Below are 22,851 nucleotides of genomic sequence, written 5' to 3' on the forward strand. Positions count from 1 at the left end.
AAATACCCCGGTCTGTAATCACAATCTTACCCCAGCCTTTCCCTCGTCCATATTCAGTTGGTATGAGATCTCCGGGTCAGTCCTGCAGGACTACAGTAAATACACCTGCCCATGACAGATTATCTGCCCCCACTAAGACACTAAAACAGCCCTGGCATCAGGTCACTCACACACACACACACACACACACACACACACACACACACACACACGCACACGCACACGCACACACGTGCGCGCACATAGAGTAAACTATAGCATCAACTCTCTGGAGGTCAAAATCAGTTCTTTGAAATGGTAACTTTGAAATTAACAAAAGCAATTAAATTCTCATGCCAATGTGTATTCTGGGAAATTCAAAGCTTTATTAAAACAACCACTTATTGTAATACAGACAGAAAGTCAGGAAGTAATATGAAGTTGCTTTGAATTAATGTGTAATTTGTGGAAAAATATATTGAACTTAATTTTAGTCATTTACATATGTGTATAAAATATATGAAAGTTAACTGGCCTTGCATTCTTTAAATCATGAATTAACAGGGTTTGGAAGGGACCAACACCTAGCACCAATATTTCTATGAGAGGAGCAATTTAGGTAAGGGATGAGAATTAATTCAGAAGTATAAACAGTATAACTGGAGCACATTTAACACAACAGTATTGCTTATTTTATTTTTTATTTATCTTATTTAAATGTCTTCAGAAATTGTTCTTTGGGGTTGACTTTGTCCAGTTCAAAATATACTTGGCTTCCCATTTTCAAGTGTAGCAGCTTAAGACAACACCACTGTGCAAAATCATGCATTAAGTGTGCATTCTATTTCAGTGAGTTTGCATTACATTATTTTTTAAAATAGCTTTTTATCTGAAAAAGTGTGATTACCCTGTATAGTGGAGTCCATTACCCTGCATAGTTGAGACCACTACATAATTCAGTGATTCCCAATTGTGGTCCTGGAATTTTCATCTTATGTTGGCTCAAACATTTAGAGTTGAGATATAATCTGATTTGAAAAATCTGAATCTTCAAATCTGAATCTTTTTGAAAGATTATTTTAAGAAATGTTCTTTAAAAAAGTAAAACAATAAGTAAATGTATTTATTTAAATTTCTGAGATTAATTTATGGGTCTTCATCAAATTGATATTACAGATTAATATTAATTTCAAGTTCATTTTTATAGGACTTGGAATAATTAATTGCAATTAAGCCAATTACACATAATTGAGCGAGATCTTAAAAGGGCCTTCAAAGGGTAGACATCACTGAAAAGAAGTGAAAATTATGTGAAGAAACACCTTTACCTTATATCAAATAAGCAAAGCAGCTATTTAACAAAAGACTAACAGAAAACTGAAAATAAATGGCTGGTAAAAAAATTCCAGATCAGCATTCCATTACTTGTTGAAACAAACCAAGTTCAAGAATAAAACATTTTTTAAAATGCAAAGCTAACAGGTGAACCTTAACAAAGATTGGGATATGTAGTGTGTGGTTGAATCTACAGCACTGCAAAGCTGGAACAAGTCATTCATTGAACAGCCGCGCCCTCTAGTGGTGCTCATCAACACAAAGTGACTCAAAATGTATGCAGTGTTGGCCGGCCAAAACCAAAGGAGATACAGACCTCAGTTGTTCATGCTAACTTAATGCCTTTTATACTTTACTAGGGCTAAAACACAAAAAAGGTGGACTAACCTCATTTTAAGAGGAATCACCTTTAACATGTAATTGTGCATCATGCATACCCATATCTAAAGGTGTTGCACACGTGCAAATAATGTCTCAATATGGTGCTATAAAACCTGTGCATGGCTATAGGCACAGTGGATCACTCCACATAATGCCAATAAGGAGTGCTGTCAGTGGGAGGAGCTTTTCAGCACTCACAGCTGTGCAGTCTGCGTCCTCAGAGAAAAGGCCAGTGAGTGGCTGTTCACCACCCACATCACCCCTCCTCCAAACCACACATTAACTGGCTTTGCATTGCCAGCACAGCTCTGCATTATCTTATACATAACATTAAAAGACAGTTGATCGTAGTGTACAGTAATAACAGAGATATAATAACGGTACAATTCTAAACGAAATTGAGTAATGCCATCCCTTACATAATGCCACATTCAGGACACGCCCAGTTTGATGCGTACTACAGCTGTTTCCAGGAGGAGCACTAGCATATGAGGTCACTGATGTTGAACATGATAGAGGCACTAAAGTCTAGGGTGAGCAGTCATTCGCACAGGCAAAAGACTGAATCAGCACCTGTAGGGTAGAGGAATGGGAGCCATCTCGTCCCTCTCCCCCAATCCCCATTTCACATGCACCGCTGACCGTTCCCCGCGGCTTCATTGGCGATACCTGGCTAAACATCTCATGATGTCCAACTCAGGGTAGATCTTAAATCCTGCCATGTTTGGGTTAGGGTTTATGTTAGGGGTAGGTTTAGGTCAGGGCCAGTGCAGATCTATAATCATTCCATGTTTGGGTTACGGTTTGTGTTTGGGTTAGGGTTAGGGTCAGGTCAGGGCCAGTGCAGATCTTTAATCCTGCCACGTTTCGGTTAGGTTTGTGTTAGGGTGAGGGTTAGGGTTAGGGTCAGGTCTGGGCCAGTGCAGATCTTTAATCCTGCCACATTTGGGAAAGGATAAATACAAAGAGCGTGCAAGAGCACCTGCGAATGCACACACCTGCCAAACATTCTTCAGTTAGGCTGTGCCCGCTGCTACATATAACTGCATGTGTTGGCTAGCCATGTTTCTATTATATAGGGTGTACTCTGTTCATTGAAAAAAATTAAACAAATCAGTCATTCTTTCTGGAGGGAGTGAGAGCAAAGAGAATCCAGAAGCCCCTTGGTGTGTCTGTGATGGGCGTGGGCTCAGAAGGTGAGCGATGTATCCACGCGCCTCCATGGCAACCTGAGCTCCAGATCGCCACACCGAGGGTGAAGAAGTCTGTGCTTCCCAAGTGTCACACTGAGGACAGGGAACACCGAAGGGGGTCCGGATCTCTTTCGCTGTACGCGTGGCTCCCCTGCAGCTTACCTCTCTAGACTGGAATGGCTGTCCACAGTTTCATAGTAACACGAAGAATAAAAAAAACTCCAAAGTTCTACCCCAAAACCCCTTAAATCGTGTCCTAGGCCCGGTCCCATCTCCCACACGTCCTGCCTTCTTCTGGGACGGTTCCTAAGGTTTCGACTTTTCGGGTGAAAGGACCAGCGCAGGTGGTAAGCGCCAAGGGAGGGGCGTCACTGACCGTCCATAAGTCTAAGGGGGGTGGTGGGGGGGCACGGTCAGAGCGCCACTCGAACGCAGGGGTGCTTGAGGCAGACGGGCAGGATCCCGCGGTTGATCTGGTGGAACTCCACCAGCTGCAGGAGGTCGATGAAGAGCGTGACGCCGTCGTCCATGGTGTAGTACTTCCTGCCATCGTCTTCGCACTGAGGGGGAAGGGCAGGCCGAAGTTACAGACAGCCACAGCCAGAAACGTAGGACTGACCTCCACACCAACATGCCACACGCACCAGCGTCCCAGCCACAAGACTCTGGAACGACCTGCTTAAGCAGATCAGGCTAAAAATCTCTGTCTTCATTTAATCACTTTTAAAACCTCATTTTTATAGGCTAGCTTTTATTCCATCATTACTTTCTCAATTTTATAATAATGTTTTTATCTTTTTTGCTGTAATGTAACTTCAGGTTATATTCTTATCTTGTTTCATTTTTATGACTTTTTTTTATCTGTTTTTAACCTTTTTGGATTTAACTGCCTGAAACTGTTTGAAACTTTCTGTGAAGCACTTGGTAACTGTTCTGATAAGTGCTGTATAAAGTTTATTATTTGACACTGTAGGTGTGTGGTATTGTGAAAACCGAAGTGAGGGAGGTGGAGACCATGAACCGACAGCCTGAGAGTTTGAACAGCAGGGCCGAACAGACAAATAGAGAAGTTAACGGTAGGACAGACAGACTAAGACAGGGCTGCCCAACCCTGTTCCTGGAGATCTACCATCCTGTAGGTTTCCACTCCATCCCTAGCAAAGCACACCTCAGTCAACAGCCAGAGATCTTGTTGAGCTGCTAATCAATAGAATCAGGTGTGCCAAATTAGGGTTGAACTGAAAAGGGACAGTGGACCTCCAGGAACAGACAGGGTTGGGCAGCCCTGGCCTAGGACATCAGACAGAAATGAAGAGCACCAGGCAGAAAGAGAATCGCACAGAAACGTTCTGAAGCCAAAATGGCGGCGATGTAGAGATATTCAGACAGAGACAGACGTATGATCAACGAGAGCCAGGAAGACTGGCAGATGAGAGAGGAAGAGAGGCAGAAATAAACAGAGGCGCTCACCGGGATGACCAGGTAGTGCTTGGTCTTCAGTTTGTAGCACAGGGACAGGACGAAGCACTGGGCATGCTGCTGGCTCTCCCGGATCAGGAACATCCTACAGGCACACATGTACGCATATGCAGTGATGTGAAAACGTACTGCAAGTGCACCCTCTTTAAATTCTATGGTTTTACAATTTTATTAGTTTTACATAACTAACCCTCATCTCGTCGTCGCCATGTCCTAACAGTACATAAATCTAAACTCATGTGAATAATGACAGATTTTACACTGTCATTATTTATTCAGCCAAAAACAGGGCTTGACATTAACTGTTTGGCTCACCAACCACTGTGGTTAGTGGTTTTCCAAAGTCAGTAGCCACTCAGCATTTTCACTGGCCGAACCCCCCACCGAAGAAAGTAGTAAATATATTGAAGAATGAACTGCATGCACTTGTTTGGACATAACATTTTATATGAACAGAAACTAAGAAACTATTATAGCTATCCAACCTCAGTAACGTCATTAATCATGAACGTCCATTTGTCAAAGTTTATGCTCCTTTACCAAGCTATTGTTGTTCTCTGTGTTTGGTATGGCAAATTCTGTGTTTTCCAATCACAACCACAGAATCAGAATCTGTGCTCTCCCCTAGCATGGAGTGTCACTAAACAAAAAGTTTAAAGTTGCAATGAGTAGGCTATACACATTTTTTATGCAGCGCCATATTTTGGCAGTGGTTTGATTTCGGCCGACTTCCCCCTCTTATCAATTATACTCCCAGCTCGGCTGAGGAGGCAAGACACAAGGAAGCAAACTGGGCTGGCCAATGGGATGAGCACACAGTGTGCACCCCATGCTCTTGGGAGTTGTAGTATCATGCAGTATCACCTCAGATTGACTTAATTATTTCTGATGCCTTTTGTAAACTACAATGATTTTTATTTCACAGAAAATGCTACGAGAAGGTCACTCTTGGCCAGTGACAGAGTGACACTGACGAATTCTACCCACATTTGGCGGGTGGCGGGTGTTAATGTCAAGCCCTGCAAATAATGTAGAAGCCTCACTGTACATGCACACACACATGGAGCTATGCAGTTCTGTGGGACGAGGCGTGAACCAGACACACAACGCGTAACACACTCACCCATCCACCAGCCCCTGTTCCTCGATCAGTGCCTGGGCCTCTCTGCGTGACACGCCCCCATGGAACCAGGGCTGCGTCTGGTGAATCGCTGCAGACAGACAGAATCGGGCATCAACAACAAGAGAAAATGGATCCTCACTCCTCGATTACCAAGGACCAGATTGAATTTTGCTTTCCCTACGCATGGAATGGGGACCAATTAATTGTCTTGTTAACTTGAACAATCGATTTGATTTCTGTTCAGGTACTGCCCTCAAATACATTGCTGTCTGCAATTCCAATAAACAGAATGCCAAGTTTATGTGTGTCTCTATGCGAGTTGGGTCACAGGGCATGGGTCGTTTCCGTGACGCCCGAGGCGGGTCGGGTGAGGATGCAGGGCGGGACTCACAGGTGTTGCGGAACCCTTGGCAGCTGTTTGGCAGGCTGTTTGGCAGGCTGTAGCGCAGGGCCGTCTTCTTCTGACGAAGCACAACACACAGGACAGTTCACCACAGCTGACAAAGCACATGCCCACACATACACATACACATACCCAGAACGATACAGACGCACCTGCGCTTCATTATTCTCCTACTGTATTGCCCTCTATAACAGGCTTTTCATACTGTCTGTCTTTCCTTGAGCTCAGCTAGAGCAGCAAGTTGCTCGAAATGTGTACGCTGAGAACACGATTACCTCAAGCAGGGTTTTGGTGTAGAATCTAAAAGAACAGTGCTGTCTTTGTATATTTTATTTTGTTCTAAAACAGACATAATATTTTTTTCCATGAGCTTTGTTAAGGTTAAACAATGGTTTTTAAAAGTCAAGTGTCTCTCTCTCCCTTTCTCTCTCTCTGTATCTCTCTCTTTCTCTCTCCACGTCTCTCTGCGTCTCTGTGTCTCTCACCCTCCAGGTTTGTCCCTCCTCCTGCTCCGCGCACTGGGCTTCTCGAGGGTTCTCGATCACTCTTCCTCCTGCTTTCCCAGAGAAGTCCATGGCCACCAGAGATGCTTCTGACACGCAGCGCTGACAGGGACATTGTGAAGAGCAGCACCCAACATTAACAAACCACGAAAGGTCAACAGCGCAAGACCAGGGCCACATTAACATCACAGCACATTTAAGATTTTTAATTGGACCACAAGGCCACGACTATTTCCAAATCACATTTGAGGACAGTTAGTCAGCAATGCTGCAGTTACACTACAATTTGAAATAAAGCACCATTTCTGTTCATATTCCAGACGTGCCCAGCTCATGCATACATTAGCCGACTCCAAGAGGAGCAGTATTGTAAGAGGTCACTCACGCTGAACTTTATTAACAAATACAATTAACAAGCCTGCAAGCGCAGTCATGCAGGCAACAGATCGACACCTTCTTCTCTGCCCACCAAGATAAAAATGTAAATCTAATAATAATCTCATTTGAATTACACTGTACTTAGTAATTATCGGAGTCATAGTCAATTGAACAATGTCTACGATTTTTTGTAGCATAAAACATTATAATTTACCAGTTGACTCTCTGCAATAGACATTTCTTCCCCTATATTGACTTACATAAAGTCCTTGAATTGAAAAGAATGGAATCCAACCCACTATTATGTCAAAGGTCTATCTGAAGAGCTCTGTGAGTATTCGTCCTTGTTCTATATGTGCTTTTCCAGACAGGACAGTGATAGATAGAGTCTGTGCTGTGTTTACGCACACCCAAATCCACACCCACACACACCCACACACACGCGCACACACACGCGCACACACGCGCACACACGCACACACACACACACACACACACAAACGCGTGCACACACAAGCACACACACACACCCACACATGCACACACACACACACACACACCCAAACACACACACGCACACACACACACACACACACACACACACACACACACACACACACACACACACACAGACACAGACACACACAAACGCGCGTCTCTGGTGGCGTTCTCACCTTGGCGCCCTGGCGCAGTGTGACTTCCTGCTTGCGTGTGGACTGGGAGAGCTGGTAGTTACACTGCAGCTGCTTTCCATACTGCCATCACGAGCATCGGAAACAGGCAGACAGTTATGAATCCCACATACACAGACAGTACATGTCACGTACAGCACCTGTGAATTGTGGGTAAGGTGTAAAACGGTCGACTGTAATGAGAGCGGGATGTGCGGGCTGATCAGACTCTCGCCCTGCCTCACCTTGAAGAGTCTGAAGGCGGTGGTCCAGCAGGTGCGGGTCTGCTCGTTCTCCGCACACAGGAGCTTCATATCCCGCGACCGCACACGATTCTTGGAAGGCTGAAATGGAACCCACACCGGGTTTCTGTCAGCAATACCTCTAACAGCACACTCGATCCGCTCTGATCTGAAGTGGTTCTGGCAGTGCTGGGGTCTTCTACGGTGTTTATATGTTCTACGGTTCTACTCCCTAGTGCTTCCCTGGCCTGGTTTGCACTCATATCTGCTACAGCTGACAAACTGGATTGCGGAATATCTGAGACACGTGATTGTCACATATATTTTGGTGACAGGCTAGCATGTTGGAATTGAAATCGGATATCAAAAAAATCCAAGCCTGAATAACTCCAGAAGAGTTTCAGGCTGGATCTGGACAAATCTCTTCCATATGCAATTTCTTTTGCTCAGACCACGGTCGTTAAATGTGACATGTATGGAATTTGCATTCACGGCTTTTATCCAGGTTCTATATTGCTGTTCAGCATTCTGCAGTATTTTTCAGGATGCTAAAGCACTGCAGTATTTTTCAGTATGCTAAAGTGCTGCAGTATTCTTCAGAATGCCAACGTGCTGCAGTATTTTTCAGTATGCTAAAGTGCTGCAGTATTTTTAGTATTCTAATGTGCTGCCGTATTTTTCAGTATGCTTTGGTCTTGCAGTATTTTTCAGTATCCCAAAGTGCTGCAGTATTTTTCAGTATGCTAAAGTGCTGCAGTATTTTTCAGCACGCTAATGTGCGGCAGTATTTAGGTCTAAGGGCTCAGCTGATGGAATGTGTATTGGTCTGCATTACCTTGATGCAGAAGGTGAAGTCTGAGGGGGCCCCGTAGAGCTTGCGACTGTTAGCGACAGTGTAAATGTTGAGGTCTTCCAGGTCGGCCACACACTGCAGATGACGGGGCTCCTGTGAAGCGCACACAGACGTAGCTGAGGATTCTCCCTCTACAGCCTGCCTTTGTAGTCCAGGTGCATAATCACCACCCCCCTGCTGCATTTCCTCATTGCATTCAAACTACAAAGCCTTGCGATCCGGTGCTTCAAACGATATGGGTGATGTCGCCTGACTTGTCCAGGAGGCTTCTATGGGAGGGGCTGCAATGTCACTCTGCTGCCCCCCCAGCCCCCCAGCCCCCCACCCCCAGATTGTCATCCCCAGCAGCGCCGGAGCTAATTAAGGTCTCAGCGACGTGCGGTATCAACCCACATCAAAACCACTAATTAAATCCTGGCTCAGTGGTGCCAGCCCATGAGCAATCATTTCACAGTGTCGCACGCCACACGGTCGCTTCAGCCCGGGGACAGGGGAGGAGGAGGCAAAGCAGCGGGAGGGAGGTGACGGTGCAAGCTTTAGGAACTGACCTTGGAGGAGCCCTTGGTGGAGCAGTAGAGGCCCGACCTCCGCAAGAAGAAGCACACCCTCTTCCAGGGCTTGCGGCTGAGCTCCCGGACGTGGAGGAAGCCCTGGATCTCCGGACAGCTCCCCGAGTTGAGGAGATTCTGAGAGGAGGGTGAGGGCTTCCATGAAGGCTTATCAAATGTTACATCAGTGTTCAAACTCACTCTCAACAGCCTATGGCCTACATTGCATCCACTAGGACATTAGGATTAAACAGATACATTACAGGAAGAGCCCACAATGGTTAGAATCAGGCTACAGCAATCACAGCAATCAAAGTTCCAGCCTTCTTAGCCACACCCACGCCTCCTACACATGCCCTGTACATCTCCCAGTCATCCAGATAAAAACCCCCAGTTTCCTATGAGAATCAATGTCAAAGCAAAGCGACAATGGTTTCTCCTATTCACACTATAGTATGACTGAAATATAGCTGTAATAGTTAAATGGCTAATGTGGGAATTAAAGTCTGTTTTATTGTTATGCTTTGTAATGGAGCCAAGATATTAATAAAATATGACCTTCTGCCACTGGCTTACTAATAGTCAGGCTGTTTCAATTCAGTTCACGGCTGATTGGATATCTACATTAGCTCCTAGCTGGTTTGGCTTGCTCTCATTCCAATGTTATCTTTGATCTTGTTTATTTATTTGTGATCATTTTAGTAGTTTAATTTGAGCAGTTTAAGCACTCTCCCTTTTCATTTTTTATGGTTTTTTGTTTATTAGGAACAATATTTTCTTTTCTCTGTGTTTTCTGTGAAGCACTCTGGGCTGCAAATAGCTTGTATGCAAGGTTATACAAAATCAAGCTTATTATAATATTATTCTAACATCAGTAGAATGTGTATTTATATATAAAAAGATATTTCCCACAATTTTAAAAGGCCTGTCAAATAATATCAAAATAGTTTGAAGTAACTAGCTTCTTTAGGTTTTTGAGTTGGCTAGCTAACAATGAACAAATTCAGAGCTAAATGAACAAGATTGTATGGTAGGGCATGTTTAAGAAAAACTGGATTGGTGTTACACAGCTATACGGTTTATAGAAATATTTTGTCTTAATACTGGTATTGTTTAGTATATGCTTTGTTAAATTTACTCAAATTGTTTAACTTGGTTAAATATTTTTTCCAAACTAAGTACAGTAATAGTCTTTTGTACTTACATTCTAGATGTTTTTTGTATTAACCTCTATGGTGATTCTGATTGATATTGCTATTGCTAAATGCAATAAAATGTTTTTGCTGCATGAAGTAATCCACTATGCATAGTCATGCTCATCATACAAAATTCACAGGATATGGCATTGGTATTCTCTGACCAGTAAGTTCACCACACAGTACCTCATCGTATTCACTTTATTCCTCCTTTACCTCCATTCATCAGCACATCCCTGAGACTACTTCATACAACTGACCAACTTTCTTACCTGGATGAGTTCTGATGATGTCATGCCCTTGGTGACATCAGCACTATCCGAGATCATGTGCTCTGGGAAGAATAACTATACAGAGTAAAGAAAGAAGAGGAAATAACCATATTAGAACAAGATGGTGGCGCTAACCATCAACCAAGGAAAGGAACCCGTTCAATGTTTCCTCTGAGTCGTAGATAGCTGCAGAAATTCAGATCTGTCCTTATATAATTGTGTGAAAAAGAAATGAGGAGCTCAGTACCACAGGCTTCTTGAAGAACTCGTATTTGGCATAATTCTTGCGGAAAATGAGCTTGTTGTCGCCCTCTAGAGGCCAGGTGGCCTGCACCTCCACCACAGTCTCATGGTCCTCCAGGCAACGTTCTGCAGACACACGTACGGAGTGTCACGACACACAATCTAACACTAAGAGATCTTCATGAGGAAACTAACTTGGATCTTGGTTTTCAGAAACTTGAATATAATACGATCATTCTTGGATACTGCACTTGTTACCAGTATTTTTCATATTGGGTACAAATTCCGCTTAACTGCAGACTTGACAGAAACATGCCTTGTGCATTGTTATGACAGTACAAATCTGCAACAATTTAGCAAACCAAGGGAATTAATGATTCTGATTAGGGATTGGGTAGAACTGTAAATGCCTAGTCCTTCTGCGCAGTGTTTAGGCTCAATCTTGCACTGTAGCGGAGCCCAGATATCCAGAAGGAAACTGGTGCCTTTCATAGGTCACAAATTCTGCTTCCCGTACTGGTCCCTCTAGTGTGTACTTTCTCCCGGTCTTACCCAGCCCCAGGGCCGGGTGCAGCTCGATCAGAGCCCAGCTCTCCTGGTCGGCGCAGTGGGCGGTCTGGACAAGCATGTGGCAGACGTCCCTGGCCGTGGCCCCCGCCGGCACCCACAAGGATCGGCTGCGGCCGTCCTCCCCGAACACCTTCACCACCTACGAGGACACACAGACAGGCGTCGCTGAGCGGCGTGCGGATTCACAGGCACTGAGTGACAGGCAGACAGGCGTCAGGACACAAAAGACAAGAGACACAGAGGAACCAACATACATAACTGACTGCATAACTGGCAGTCAGTTACAGGTAAAGACAAAACGCAGTGCCATTCTTTTTCTTTCCGTCTCTCCCTCCATCTTCTTCTCACCCTCTATCTCTCTCCCTCCCTCCCTCCCTCCTTCCCTTTGCCGTTTCCGCCTTGGGCAGATTGGGGTTGGGTTGGCAGGCACCCGAACCAGGAGGAGAAAAAAATAGGAAGGCGAGACCGCAGAGCGGGTCGCCGCGGGGTCACCGCGGGGTCACGCGGCATGTTGACTGTCGCGCCGTCTGGCTGTCTGTCATCCTGCGCTGTGACAGGAACCAGTCTGACCTGAATATGTTGCCTGTCAATCAAGGAGCCCAGACTTGTTCCCTGACAGCCAGGGGGTACGGCTGACGATAAGAGAGGCATTATGTATTGTTCATTTTTCCCTGCATGTCTACGTTCGCCGAAAGAATATTCTACACATTCTTGGAAAGGCTCCCCCTCTGATTTAATATCCTTAGATTTCTTTATTGCATTCTGGAGTTTTTTTTTATGAGATACTGGGGGGAAACGACAGATGTTTGCATTCTTGCTTTGTTGGTAGGGTTTTGATGCAAAATGAAACTGCGTACAGGTGCAGCAATCATAGTGCTGATTAGGGATTCAGATTTTCATTTCCAATTTCATTTTCCCTGTTTTGTCCTCCTGCCTTTCATTCCTGATGTTATTTTTTTTTCTTTATACTAAGACATGTAGGGTTTACTGAAGGAAATTGGAAATATTTTTCAAAACACTTATATATGTGAAATGTGCTGGAGATCAGGTGCTGCAGAAAACTTGATATTCCGTACTGCATGTTCAATAAATGTAAGAACGTTTTTTATCATCAAATGTATTTTTATGGAGCATTTTCGAAACATTTGCCACAACACACTTCAAAATGGACCCTTAAACCCCCACAAATACAAGCCCAGGGCGACAGCATTAAGAAAAATCTCCCTAGGTGGGACAGATAGGACGAAACCTTTGGAGGAACCAGACTCAAAAGAGGGAGCCTATTCTCCACAGGCCGGCTCACGGTGAGGGTCTTAACTCATTGACCCCTAAGGTGATGTAGACATTTTTTCACTACTCTCAGTTTTTTTTTAACGGATTCAACAGGTTTATCCAAATAGATAACCCCTGCTCCTAACAGGAAATGTCAAGATTTAGACCAGGATATGGATTCGTTGATATTATTGGAAAGAAAAAATCATTTTCATTTACTAAAAAAATGTGTCCACTTGAGTATAACTCCAAAACTAAAAGTGTCAGCTTGGGTATATCATCTTACATTACAAGAATAGGTTGTACGGAGTATAGAGCCATGTCAATAGGACATACCATTGCTTTATAATGTAGCGTACCTGGCGGAAATATGCTCAGAGAACTGAAATGGTTAAATAAAACTATTTTCTTTTATTTTGATGAAACTCAAAACAATAAATAACTTTAACAATAATAGATTATAAAATTAAAATAAATTAGCATTATATATAACTATAAGGTAAAACAAAAATAAATACCTTTACAAATAAATATCCATATAACAACTAATTTTTTAATCTTATTTATCTTTCAACAAGAACTGACTGATTGGGCTAAAAGCTATTGAAGCATGTGACAAACAAATGTGACATGAATCACAATGTATCAAAGATTAAGAATAACAGTAGGATTTGTAATGCCAGTAAAACAATGCTTATATTCCTATAGTTAGAACAGTACCAACAGCATGTAACCTATTATGATAGCGTGAATATGACGGCATTTTTCTGAAGTATTGCAACTGCAGTGATGTATGCTCTGTGCTCATGTGTGTTCCCAGCAGCAAGTACTGTTGGTGACAAAACAGCCAAAATTTTAGAGAAATGTAGTCAAACGCAAATCTGTCTTATTGTCCAGCAATTCTACATATTTTAAACAGCTAGTCTCCACTGCATAACAAAAAAGAGAATGATCCTACAGAAATAAGGGAGTTATTCAACAGAGATTAAGGGGAGTGTTTTGTGACGTCACCCGGGTTCAAAGAGTTTTAAGTTCTTAATTCTTTAAAGGTACTAAACAAAATTCACTAAATATAAATTTCAGCTGATATGGATGGTTCAGCATTGCCAATTAAAACTCACACCAAGGTTATTGCTCCAAGCTGATGTGATAAGGCCATTGCTATCTGAAGGGACAAAGTGGGAAAGAATCTGGTGTTCTCTCTGCTCTACAAAAAAAACATGCCTGTTTTCAGTTTTCAGTTTTTTTTGGTTTTTTTTTTTGGGGGCGGGGGGTTGGTCAAAAATTGAAAATAAAGACTAGAAATCCAAGATTCCAGTCTTAGTCCATTAGCAGGTAATCTACAGAGGGGACCCTAGATGAAGTTAACCTGAAACAGTACTCATACACTATACTAAACAATATAAAAGGACAACATTCAACTTATATAGCAGTAACTTGCACAGCCCCACGCACAGTCTATGGCTACTGCAATCAGTGTAATATACTGGATTCTCTCTGATCTTTATACTTTGGCAGACCTCGACATGCAACGTCACAAATAATTCCAGCAACTCAAGTGTTATAAAAGTTGTAAACACAGGTATGGCAGTACTTCAGCGCCTAGGAACTTAACACCTTCCAGAAGCGTTTTGAGTGATAGCCATTTCACGCCCAATTGCTGTTCCCCTGTAATCTTTTCCAAGAAGTCCTCCCTGACCAAGTCATTAGTCAGTGTGGCAAATAACTCCTTGACACCGGGGAAGACATGCTGGCTGGCTGTAGTTCTCCACTTAATGTCATGATCTAGTCTTTTAAAAAGACTCTGCAGCTCTCCAAAACCTATCGAACATTTCGTGTGTGGAGAAGCAAGCAATTACAGGCCAACCATTCTTGATGCCAGTGATTTGAAAACTACAGCATCTCAAACCCACAATTACATAAATGTATGCTATCTTGAAATGCTCTCCGTCTGTAGGAACATATATCATGTTTCATTGGAACAACAATGCGTCGTTACTCACAGGAAAAAAGTCACAAATTCTATGTAATATTGACATAGTTCCTTTGGACAAACAGTAGTTAAGGAGTGTCAGCATGTTCCTCGCTGGAACTCCATGTACTCTTTCTCCTGCACTCCCCCTGTCAAAATTTGATGATCTTTTGTGTTGGTTTGCATGTGCATGTGCATGCACATGTAGAGGAGTGCAGATGTGCCTGTATAACAGGCGTGTATATAACTGCAAAACATACGCTGTATGTGTATTCATGCCTAAGTGTGTGTTTGTGTACTTGCACATGGGTCGTGCGTGCATTAATGCGAGTGTGTGCTTGCGTGTGGTCATACTTGTGCGCGTGCGTGTGTAGTGCGTGTATGCGTCAGGTGTGTCATACTACCGCGTGCGAGCGTGTGCTTGCGTGTGTCATCGCGTCAGTGTGGCATGCTTGCGTGGAGTGTGCTCACGCTGGTGTGTCGTGTGTCATGCGAGCAGATGTGTGTGCTTGCGTGTGTACGTGCGGTCATACTCCGTGCGTGTGTAGTGTGCTCTGTGGTGTGTGCTGCGTGTGTCATTGTGCAGTGGTGTGATGGTACGTGTGGTCATACTCGCGTGCGAGCGTGTGCTCACGTGTGTACGTGTGGTCATTGGGCGTGTGGCTGGTGTGTACATGTGGTCATGCGAGCGTGTAGCGTGTGTGTGCATGTGCTCGTCTGTGACGTGTGACTATCGTGTGCAGCGTGGGGAGGGTCATACTCGCGTGCGAGTGTGCGCTCGCGTGTACACACAGGTGCGAGCGAGTGTGTGTGCGCAGGCGCTAAGTCGCGCGGTAAGGAGTTCAGGCAGCGACGCCGCGCCCCGGGGCCGGCGGCCGCGACCGCTGGCAAACGCGGCGCCGGTGACAGCTCGTCACCGGCAGCCGTTAATTACAGAGGAGCGTCAGCCCCGGGAGTGACAGCGCCCCCCGAGGGCCACCGCGCAGGCGACACGCCACCGCATTCCCACGCACCGCGCCGCTCACGCTCACGCTCCTCCGCCCCGTGCGCGGAGTCGGACCGAACGCCAGGCCCGGCGGCGCCGTCGCCCCTCGGAGTCTGCTTTCCCAAAATCCCCTCAGTGAACCATCATCACGCGGCTGGGGTTATGCTAGCATTTTTTAAAGAGTCTAAAATGTACATGTTATATTTGTATTAACTTTTAATCTTTTCCTAGTAAGCACTACTTTGACAGAATGTTCATTTCTGTGAGCGAGCCATTGTATTTAAGTTCCGCATCATAAGTATTATTTGACTCTGATGAACAACGAAATACAAATACATTATTTTAGCAACAATACCCCCTTTTTCAGGACTTATGCAAACCAAGGGACGTGAAAAACATTAAATCAGAAAAGAAAAGACTCGCACACTCGCTTGATGCTCCAAAAAACACAAAACAAATAACGGTATTTATTTTATCATGTGAACGGATAACGTTTCGACCACGTTGGTCTTCATCACAAAAGACATGGTCGAAACATTAACCGTTGACATCATAAAATAAGTTTTGAGGGGTGCGTTTGTTTTCTCTAATAACATTAAAAAATGTAAGTAACTGCTTTAGACCTGTCCAGCTGGTGTAGTGAATCAACACAGTACATTCAGTTCCTCCTTCTCTCTGTTGGCAGAGGGCTGGTCAGCTGCTGCTCAGCCAACACAAAACATTCCCACAATGCCGCACTGACACTTAGGCAACGCGATAATGTTACTGAGCGCCAGAGAGAATATCATGTGCGTCAAGTGGGGGTCTCCTCTTGCACTGCCCTCACACCCAGCCTCACTCCAACTCACATGTGTGCCACTCGAAGGGGGCCGGCTCTGTCCGAGGGGAGAACCAACCAGGACAGGGGAGTGGGCGGGGCTGCAGAGTTCTGGAAATGGATTGGGTATGGACGGCAACGAAGTGGCCTGGGTCTCCTCCCTTTTGGATCTGAAAGACAGGTGACAAATAAAGGGTAGTATGTACAGTATTCGCCCTAGCCCGAAGAGCCCTGCATTTGGCTCGGTTTGTCTGAGTGCCAGTCCGTCAGTCTGTTTGTCTGTCCTCACCATCTGCATCGCAGCTAACAATGTTAACATTATACTACTGGAGGTCAAAGCGGAACGTAAGGAGTGAGGAGAGATGGGTTCCAGGTTTAAGCATTATATAAAACTGAAATGAGTATCACTTAAAGGACAGGCAGACAGACTGTCAATAAGTCAAAATAATCAGCCAATGACATATCTGCAAAACACCAAATAAACTCATACGTGATGACTACACAGAAGTCTCTTTGTGATAAGTTGTTCATAAGACAACTAGAGGTAAGTATCGGGGTGCATCATGTTTCACAGTACATACAGACTCCTCTACAATAATCAACTCTGCACGTCCAACAGAACTGCTTGATACATCAGATAGGGAGTCCGTACCACCCTGCATCAGTGAGTCAGTCTGTCTGTCATCAAGCCAGGAGGTTGGTCTCTCAACAATAAGCCCATGAGTCAGTCCATCCCTCATTCTCCCGGTGAGCCCGTACCTGTTATGATTAATGCTGACGGGCATGGACTTGCGCATGGGAGGGGCCTCGGGGGCCGGAGGACTCAAGGCCAAGCCGGGGGTGACCTCCTGCCCGTCGGCGCTGCCACTGCCCTCCCTGCCCGTACCCTCAAAGACTTCTCTCCAAGGGCCTTCCACCTCCATGGCATTCTCTGAGATGGAGAGGGCGTTCAGGAGTTCACCAGGCATCTACGCACATGACATCACAGTGACTCTCCAAAACTGGATATGAAATATTTTCTATACAGCGCAGGATTACGCTCGGGGTCACACCCGTCGGGGAGCCAAAAACATGGCAAGAACAATGAGGCGCGTGTAGCGATGCAATTAAAATGACAAAAACAACGAAACCAGTTTCGCAGCTGAAAATAGGCTAGTATGCATGAGCGTGTTTGCGTGTGTGAGTGGAAGAGAGAGGGAGGAGTGTTTGTATCTGTCTGAGAGACTGAGAGAGAGAGGGAGTGTTTACGCCTACTCAGGTGTTTTCCACTGCATGGTAGTATCAGTGTTTCGGAAGAAATTGGGAAGGCTGCCAGTGTGCGTGTGTGTGTGTGTGTGTGTGTGTGAGTGCGTGTTTGTGTGTGTGTGTGTGTGCGTGTGCGTGTGTGTACACGTATCACTTGAGCCAGTGTACCTGCATCAACACAAGTCTACCCCCTGCCACAACTTGCCCACATAAACAACCCGTGTTGTTCATCACAAAACAAGAGCTCGCCCAGTCGAAACTTTACTTCGGCTTCTCGTTTTACAGGGTGACTTTGCAGTGAACCAGGAAACCGGGCGAGCGGAATTCGAAAACACCCAGCCGCCAAATACGCGCGTCTCGGTGTCCCTTTCCTCGACCCTCCATTAGACCGAAACGCGATACGGCCGCGGAGCGAGCGGCTAGGGTAGCCGCGCGCGGGCGTGTTATTCTTAGGACGGCCGGCTCGGTCCTCCAGGGTTTTCCTTCGGCGGTTCGATTGTGCGAGGGTGCGGGCCGGCGTGGGGACCCGGGTCCCCCCCCCCGACGCGTCATCGCCCCGGATTCGCCGCGTCTGTGAGCGGCCGCGCCCGAACCTGGAGCGGCGCCCCGACCTCTGCGAATATCGTGCCCCTGAACCCGCCGACTCGACCCTTCGCGAACAAACGGCACAAAAGGGATTGAATTGAAGTGCCTTTTTTTGGCAAGTGGGAAGTATTAACAGGCGCACTTCCATGCGGAAAGCAGAGCGAGGATGGACGCGTGCGAGCGATCGCTCTCGATTGCTTCTGCCTGCGTCCATCCTCGCTCTGCTTTCCGTATGGAAGTGTGCCTGTGTCCATGCGGAAAGCAGAGCGAGGATGGACGCAGGCAGAAGCAATCGAGGACGGTCGCTCGCATGCTGACTCAGAGGTACGGGTTCGTTTCGTCAGCGCAGGCTGGAGGGCCTCGCCGCAGTGCCTGTAGCTACACAGAAAAACAAAACCCGCGTCTTATCTGTCCAAAGAATGCAGGCTAGTTGCACGGTCTTGCAAGGAACAAATTGCCTGGATTAGGTAAGCAGGGTGAGGTAATTGCCCCGATGTCTGGATGGCAATCACCGAGGGGGGGGGGGGGAACAGGATGTTAAAGCTCTCCGTCAGAGCCATCACAAAGGCCCATTGTGTTGGAGACTACTGACCCGTGCGCCAGGTAACACTGGCAGACTCCACTGTTTCTGTTTGTGTGTATGCGTGTCAGGTGGGAGCACGGGGAGCAGTACTCACCAATTAGCATTAATACACTGGAGGGATCGCTGGAGCAGGTGTCACCTCAGTGGTCTCTGTGATTCAGCGCTGCGCAAACAGAGGAAGCAACTCAAAGTCAGCGCCGTAACAATCAAATCTCAGAAATGCTTTCCAGCTTCCCTGTTCCCCTTCTTTTCCCCCCACACGTACACACAACGAGGAAACCGTTTTCAAGTATTTTGTAAGGTCTGTTGTAACATGCACACAGCGGATAAACATGTTTGCCTCAACCATCCGGGCCAGTAACGACAGAGTCCACCCCGCGTTGCTCAGTCGAAGCGTAGGTTCGGAGAAGAGCGCGTACGGAACCGACCGGATTTCTCCCTCGCCGAACACAGGTGGGAAAACATCAGCCAAACGAGCGCACAAACGCGTTTTCCTGCCAGGCAGGCTGCGCGATCACCCGCAGTGCGGAGCGGCTCGCGGGAGGCGTGAAACGCACAGCCCGTCTCCGTGTTCACAAGCGGGCGTCACTGCGGGTGACCGCAGTAACCATGCGGGAAGCAAGAGGATACAAGAGTGCAGAAGAACTGTCGCAGTGCATAAGCCGTTCACCATTTGAGCATGTTTATTTTATGTAGGAGAGAAATATGTGCTGCCGTACACCTTGTTCATCAGATATCAGAAAGATTGCCATCTAATTGTGCAGATCAAAAGGTCCACCCAGATAAGCTTTCTCTCCATTGCTATATCAGAAGGAAGCAAAACTTTCTTACTTGTTGGGATAGGAGCAGCGCAGAGGAGCAGCTGGTCCCTGCTTGGCCGGCCGTTGTCCGAGTGTGTGTGAGCTCTCACGCGTGTCTAGCTCCTGGGTGTGCGTGTAAGCCTACCCATGTCAAGCCCCTCGAAGCGCGCGCGTTAGCGTGCGTGCGTCCAGCTCGTCCGCGCCCCGCCGTAACAGGCGGCCGCCCGGCCGCGCGCGTCGACCGGCCGTTAGCGCGTCTATTTTTAATTCCTGTTTCGGGACGGACGGGCCGAAGCCTGCTATTACCGTTAGCGTCCCGAGGAAGCACGCGTGCTGACAGTGGATCTCCCAGCTGGGCCATCTGGTATCGCTTTACATTCCTGTCCTCGTCTTACCCTATGTTCGCAGCGCTTCGGCGCACCTGAAGGGAATCTCCCGCGTTTCGACACAGCCGAGGTGCACCTCCCGTCAGCTCCCCGGCCCCCGCAACTGAAGTTTCGCTACGGCGACTCGAACGCCGCCATCCCACGGAGAGAGAGAGCGCCGCGGACGTTCTGAGACCAGGCATTTCACACCAGGGGACGGACCGCTTATTCTACCAACAATGGAGCCACGACACAAAACCAGAGCCACGACACAAAACTGCTTGCACAAAAGTTCCACGGGTTCACACTTAAAAGGCAATAATTTACAACCACTAATATTTGTGAAGGGATTTGTAATTGTTTATATTTGGAATCGCACGGATGGATGATTTCTGGGGTGATGAGGGCGTTGGGAAAGCTGCCCAGGTGTTTTGTCAGCAGCGGGAGAGATGACATCATCGGGAAGAGAGCAGCAGCAGCAGCTCGCCAGCATGCACCCTGCTCTTTGTATGCAGGTACAGTACAGAGCCCTACAGTACAGTAAGTCCTGGGTGAAACTTAGACAAAAGGGGACGGCTCGTCCCAGCCCCTGTCTGACTCACTGCCAACACACCTCATATTGAAACTCACCTGCCCCCTCCCCCCTCCCGCCTCCCGCCTCCCGCCTCCTGCCTCCCCCCTCCCCCGTCTCTAACACAACACACAGAGACTCACCCCCACACTCTCTAGTTTCTCTGCTTTCAAATACGGGCTTACTGCAACACAGAAGCACAACAAGGCACTGAAAAATATAATCACACACATACACAAACACAGACAACCCAGAGCCAAGGGAGGAAAAAAAGATCACTAACTCAAAAAAAAAAGTTATTTAGTCAACACATTTGTTCAACTCACTTCCTACCGTCTTACCAAGTTAATGATATCAGTTTAAGAAAAAAGGATGTCAAATATTATTTCAGTTTTCCCACCAAGCAGGCGAATTGCACAGCCTTTGCGTGGCCATTGGTTTGGACGTTTGTTCTTTGGCGTACATACCAGCAGTTAAGATCTTATCTCCAAATCCATCAAATCCCGGCTTCAGTTTACACTGTTAACTGCGAGACTCAGAGGACATGCAGGACTTAGGGAAACATGGGATGGTGTTGATAACTGATACAGGTACTAAAAGCGACACAAGTCATACTGTAACATTACACTGTTATGAAATACATCCAAATGATGATTTATTTCTGTTTTAGTTTCAAATTACATACATTACTCCACAGAGCTGGCAAGACTATCATGTTATGCATTGGAATGGAGTCTGTGTTAGTGTCTCTTTGTCTCAGTTAAGGTGCATATGCGTATGTGTGCACTCAACAGTACTGTTATGGCTAATGTCAGGCTGTGCTCACACATGCACACACAAACACATTCAGCCACTGCAGCTACCATGATGCTGCACTGCACTGACCAACACATAACGCAATACATAATACGTAACTGAGGTAATTTTACACTAGGCTACAACGCAACTCGCACAACTACAACTGCGACTGAGCATTGACCCACCCACCACTACAGAATCAACTTTGCATCGACTCAGATTTGTGACAAATCACTAGGCAACTGAACAGTGCACTAACAGACTAAAACAACATTTAACGTTATTTGAATTCAAGTTGTATTCATTGTTGCACTGTTGTCTGACCACTTACAGCCTCCTCATTGGATGTAATTACAATGGGGAGGCTGTCTAAATGTGACCATTTAAATATTTTAAAAACTGTGCATTTTACCGACATTAGCAGAGTTTATAAAATATTAATTTTATCAAAATGAATTAAAACGTTTGTACATATAAGTTATATTAGGAAATGAGGCTCCAAGAATTATGTCATAAATCGAATTCCACACACCACGCTCTTTACTTCAACTTGCGAGATTTTCGAAGCGCCAACTGGAAAACACATCCTAAAACCCCCCGCGATTAGGCTACTGACGTCCCGGCGATAGAGCACAATGAGCAATACATCGTTTCACATTGTATGTACATATCATGTGCTCATATGCACACGGATACTCGGCAGCCATCAAAATTGAAACCAGACTTACCTTCTGACAAGGTGAGGCAGGTAGTACGTAGACGGCGGAGTTACTGATCACATACAACCGGGAGATCCTGTTCCTTATCCATTAGTGTGGCCGCTCCCACTGTCGTCACCATTGCCCGGCACCTCTTACACGTGGGAGGGGCCAGTAGTTTACCTGGGAGGCGAGCGAGCTGACCGTTCTCGTGCGCGGACACAGCTCCTAAAAGTTTATCCGTTTGTTTATCTTAAATGTTTTAAATGTCTCTATTGGGCATTATACACTTCACACAAAATGCTATGGAGGATTGCGCCCGATGAAATTCGTACCGCATCGGTGTATAGTTATCTTACATGGCTGAGCAAGTTTGGAAACAGGATCACCTTAAAAATATACAGCGTCTGAGGACATTGTAAAAACCTGAGATTATAGTTATAAAAAAAATTATAAACGAAATTTAAAAAAAATAGAAAACAGGTTTCGCGTTCAACTTCATTTGACATTTTCAGTTTTACAACTCACAGTTCAAATCACTCTCCTCCCGAGACTGTGAAATACTTTCTTGGGAAAATATCCTACGTATTCCGCTGATGCCCACAACTTCAATGCAAAATAGTAAATATAAGGAGGAATGAATTCGTGTGCTGTACCTGCAAGCAACATCAATTAATGAAATTCCTGGTTCTTCAATTGCCACAAGATAAAATGCACTACTCCGCCATCTAGTGTATATGCCATTTCCGTGTTGTTTCAATCTGTCCTTCAATTCTTTCTTCCGTTAGTGA

General features: G+C 45.8%; 1 protein-coding gene across 4 annotated transcripts; it reads right to left on the reverse strand.

Annotated features, from left to right (window-relative positions):
- Window positions 1-343: 343 nt before the first annotated feature.
- grb7 (growth factor receptor bound protein 7) lies at window positions 344-22,243 on the reverse strand. Of its 4 annotated transcripts, none has more exons than XM_064321631.1 (16): window positions 22,091-22,243; window positions 18,923-18,991; window positions 17,175-17,346; window positions 16,447-16,585; window positions 11,352-11,508; window positions 10,804-10,925; window positions 10,557-10,631; window positions 9,089-9,226; window positions 8,523-8,633; window positions 7,691-7,789; window positions 7,449-7,529; window positions 6,379-6,498; window positions 5,882-5,951; window positions 5,491-5,578; window positions 4,359-4,452; window positions 344-3,448 (listed from the first exon to the last, which is right to left on the reverse strand). In XM_064321631.1, exons 2-16 carry the CDS (start codon window positions 18,930-18,932, stop codon window positions 3,302-3,304), a joined length of 1,623 nt encoding a protein of 540 aa, XP_064177701.1. In that variant the 5' UTR covers window positions 18,933-18,991; window positions 22,091-22,243; the 3' UTR covers window positions 344-3,301. The 4 variants fall into 4 exon arrangements, with proteins under 4 accessions (XP_064177701.1, XP_064177699.1, XP_064177702.1 ...); XM_064321629.1 differs by having other exon boundaries at window positions 17,175-17,383; XM_064321632.1 differs by lacking the exon at window positions 22,091-22,243 and adding an exon at window positions 19,660-20,206.
- Between the last annotated feature and the right edge of the window lie 608 nt (window positions 22,244-22,851).

This window comes from Anguilla rostrata, chromosome 2 (assembly GCF_018555375.3).
Source record: "Anguilla rostrata isolate EN2019 chromosome 2, ASM1855537v3, whole genome shotgun sequence".
Taxonomy (NCBI): Eukaryota; Metazoa; Chordata; class Actinopteri; order Anguilliformes; family Anguillidae; genus Anguilla; species Anguilla rostrata.

Coding starts and splice junctions, on each gene's coding strand:
- grb7 (XM_064321629.1), bottom strand. CDS start 17,383: ATGCCTGGTGAACTCCTGAACGCCCTCTCCATCTCAGAGAATGCCATG. Junction 11,509..16,446: donor CCCCTTCGAGTGGCACACAT/GTGAGTTGGAGT, acceptor GTGTCCTCGTAG/GTGGTGAAGGTGTTCGGGGA. Junction 10,632..10,803: donor AGTTCTTCAAGAAGCCTGTG/GTACTGAGCTCC, acceptor TACTCTGTATAG/TTATTCTTCCCAGAGCACAT.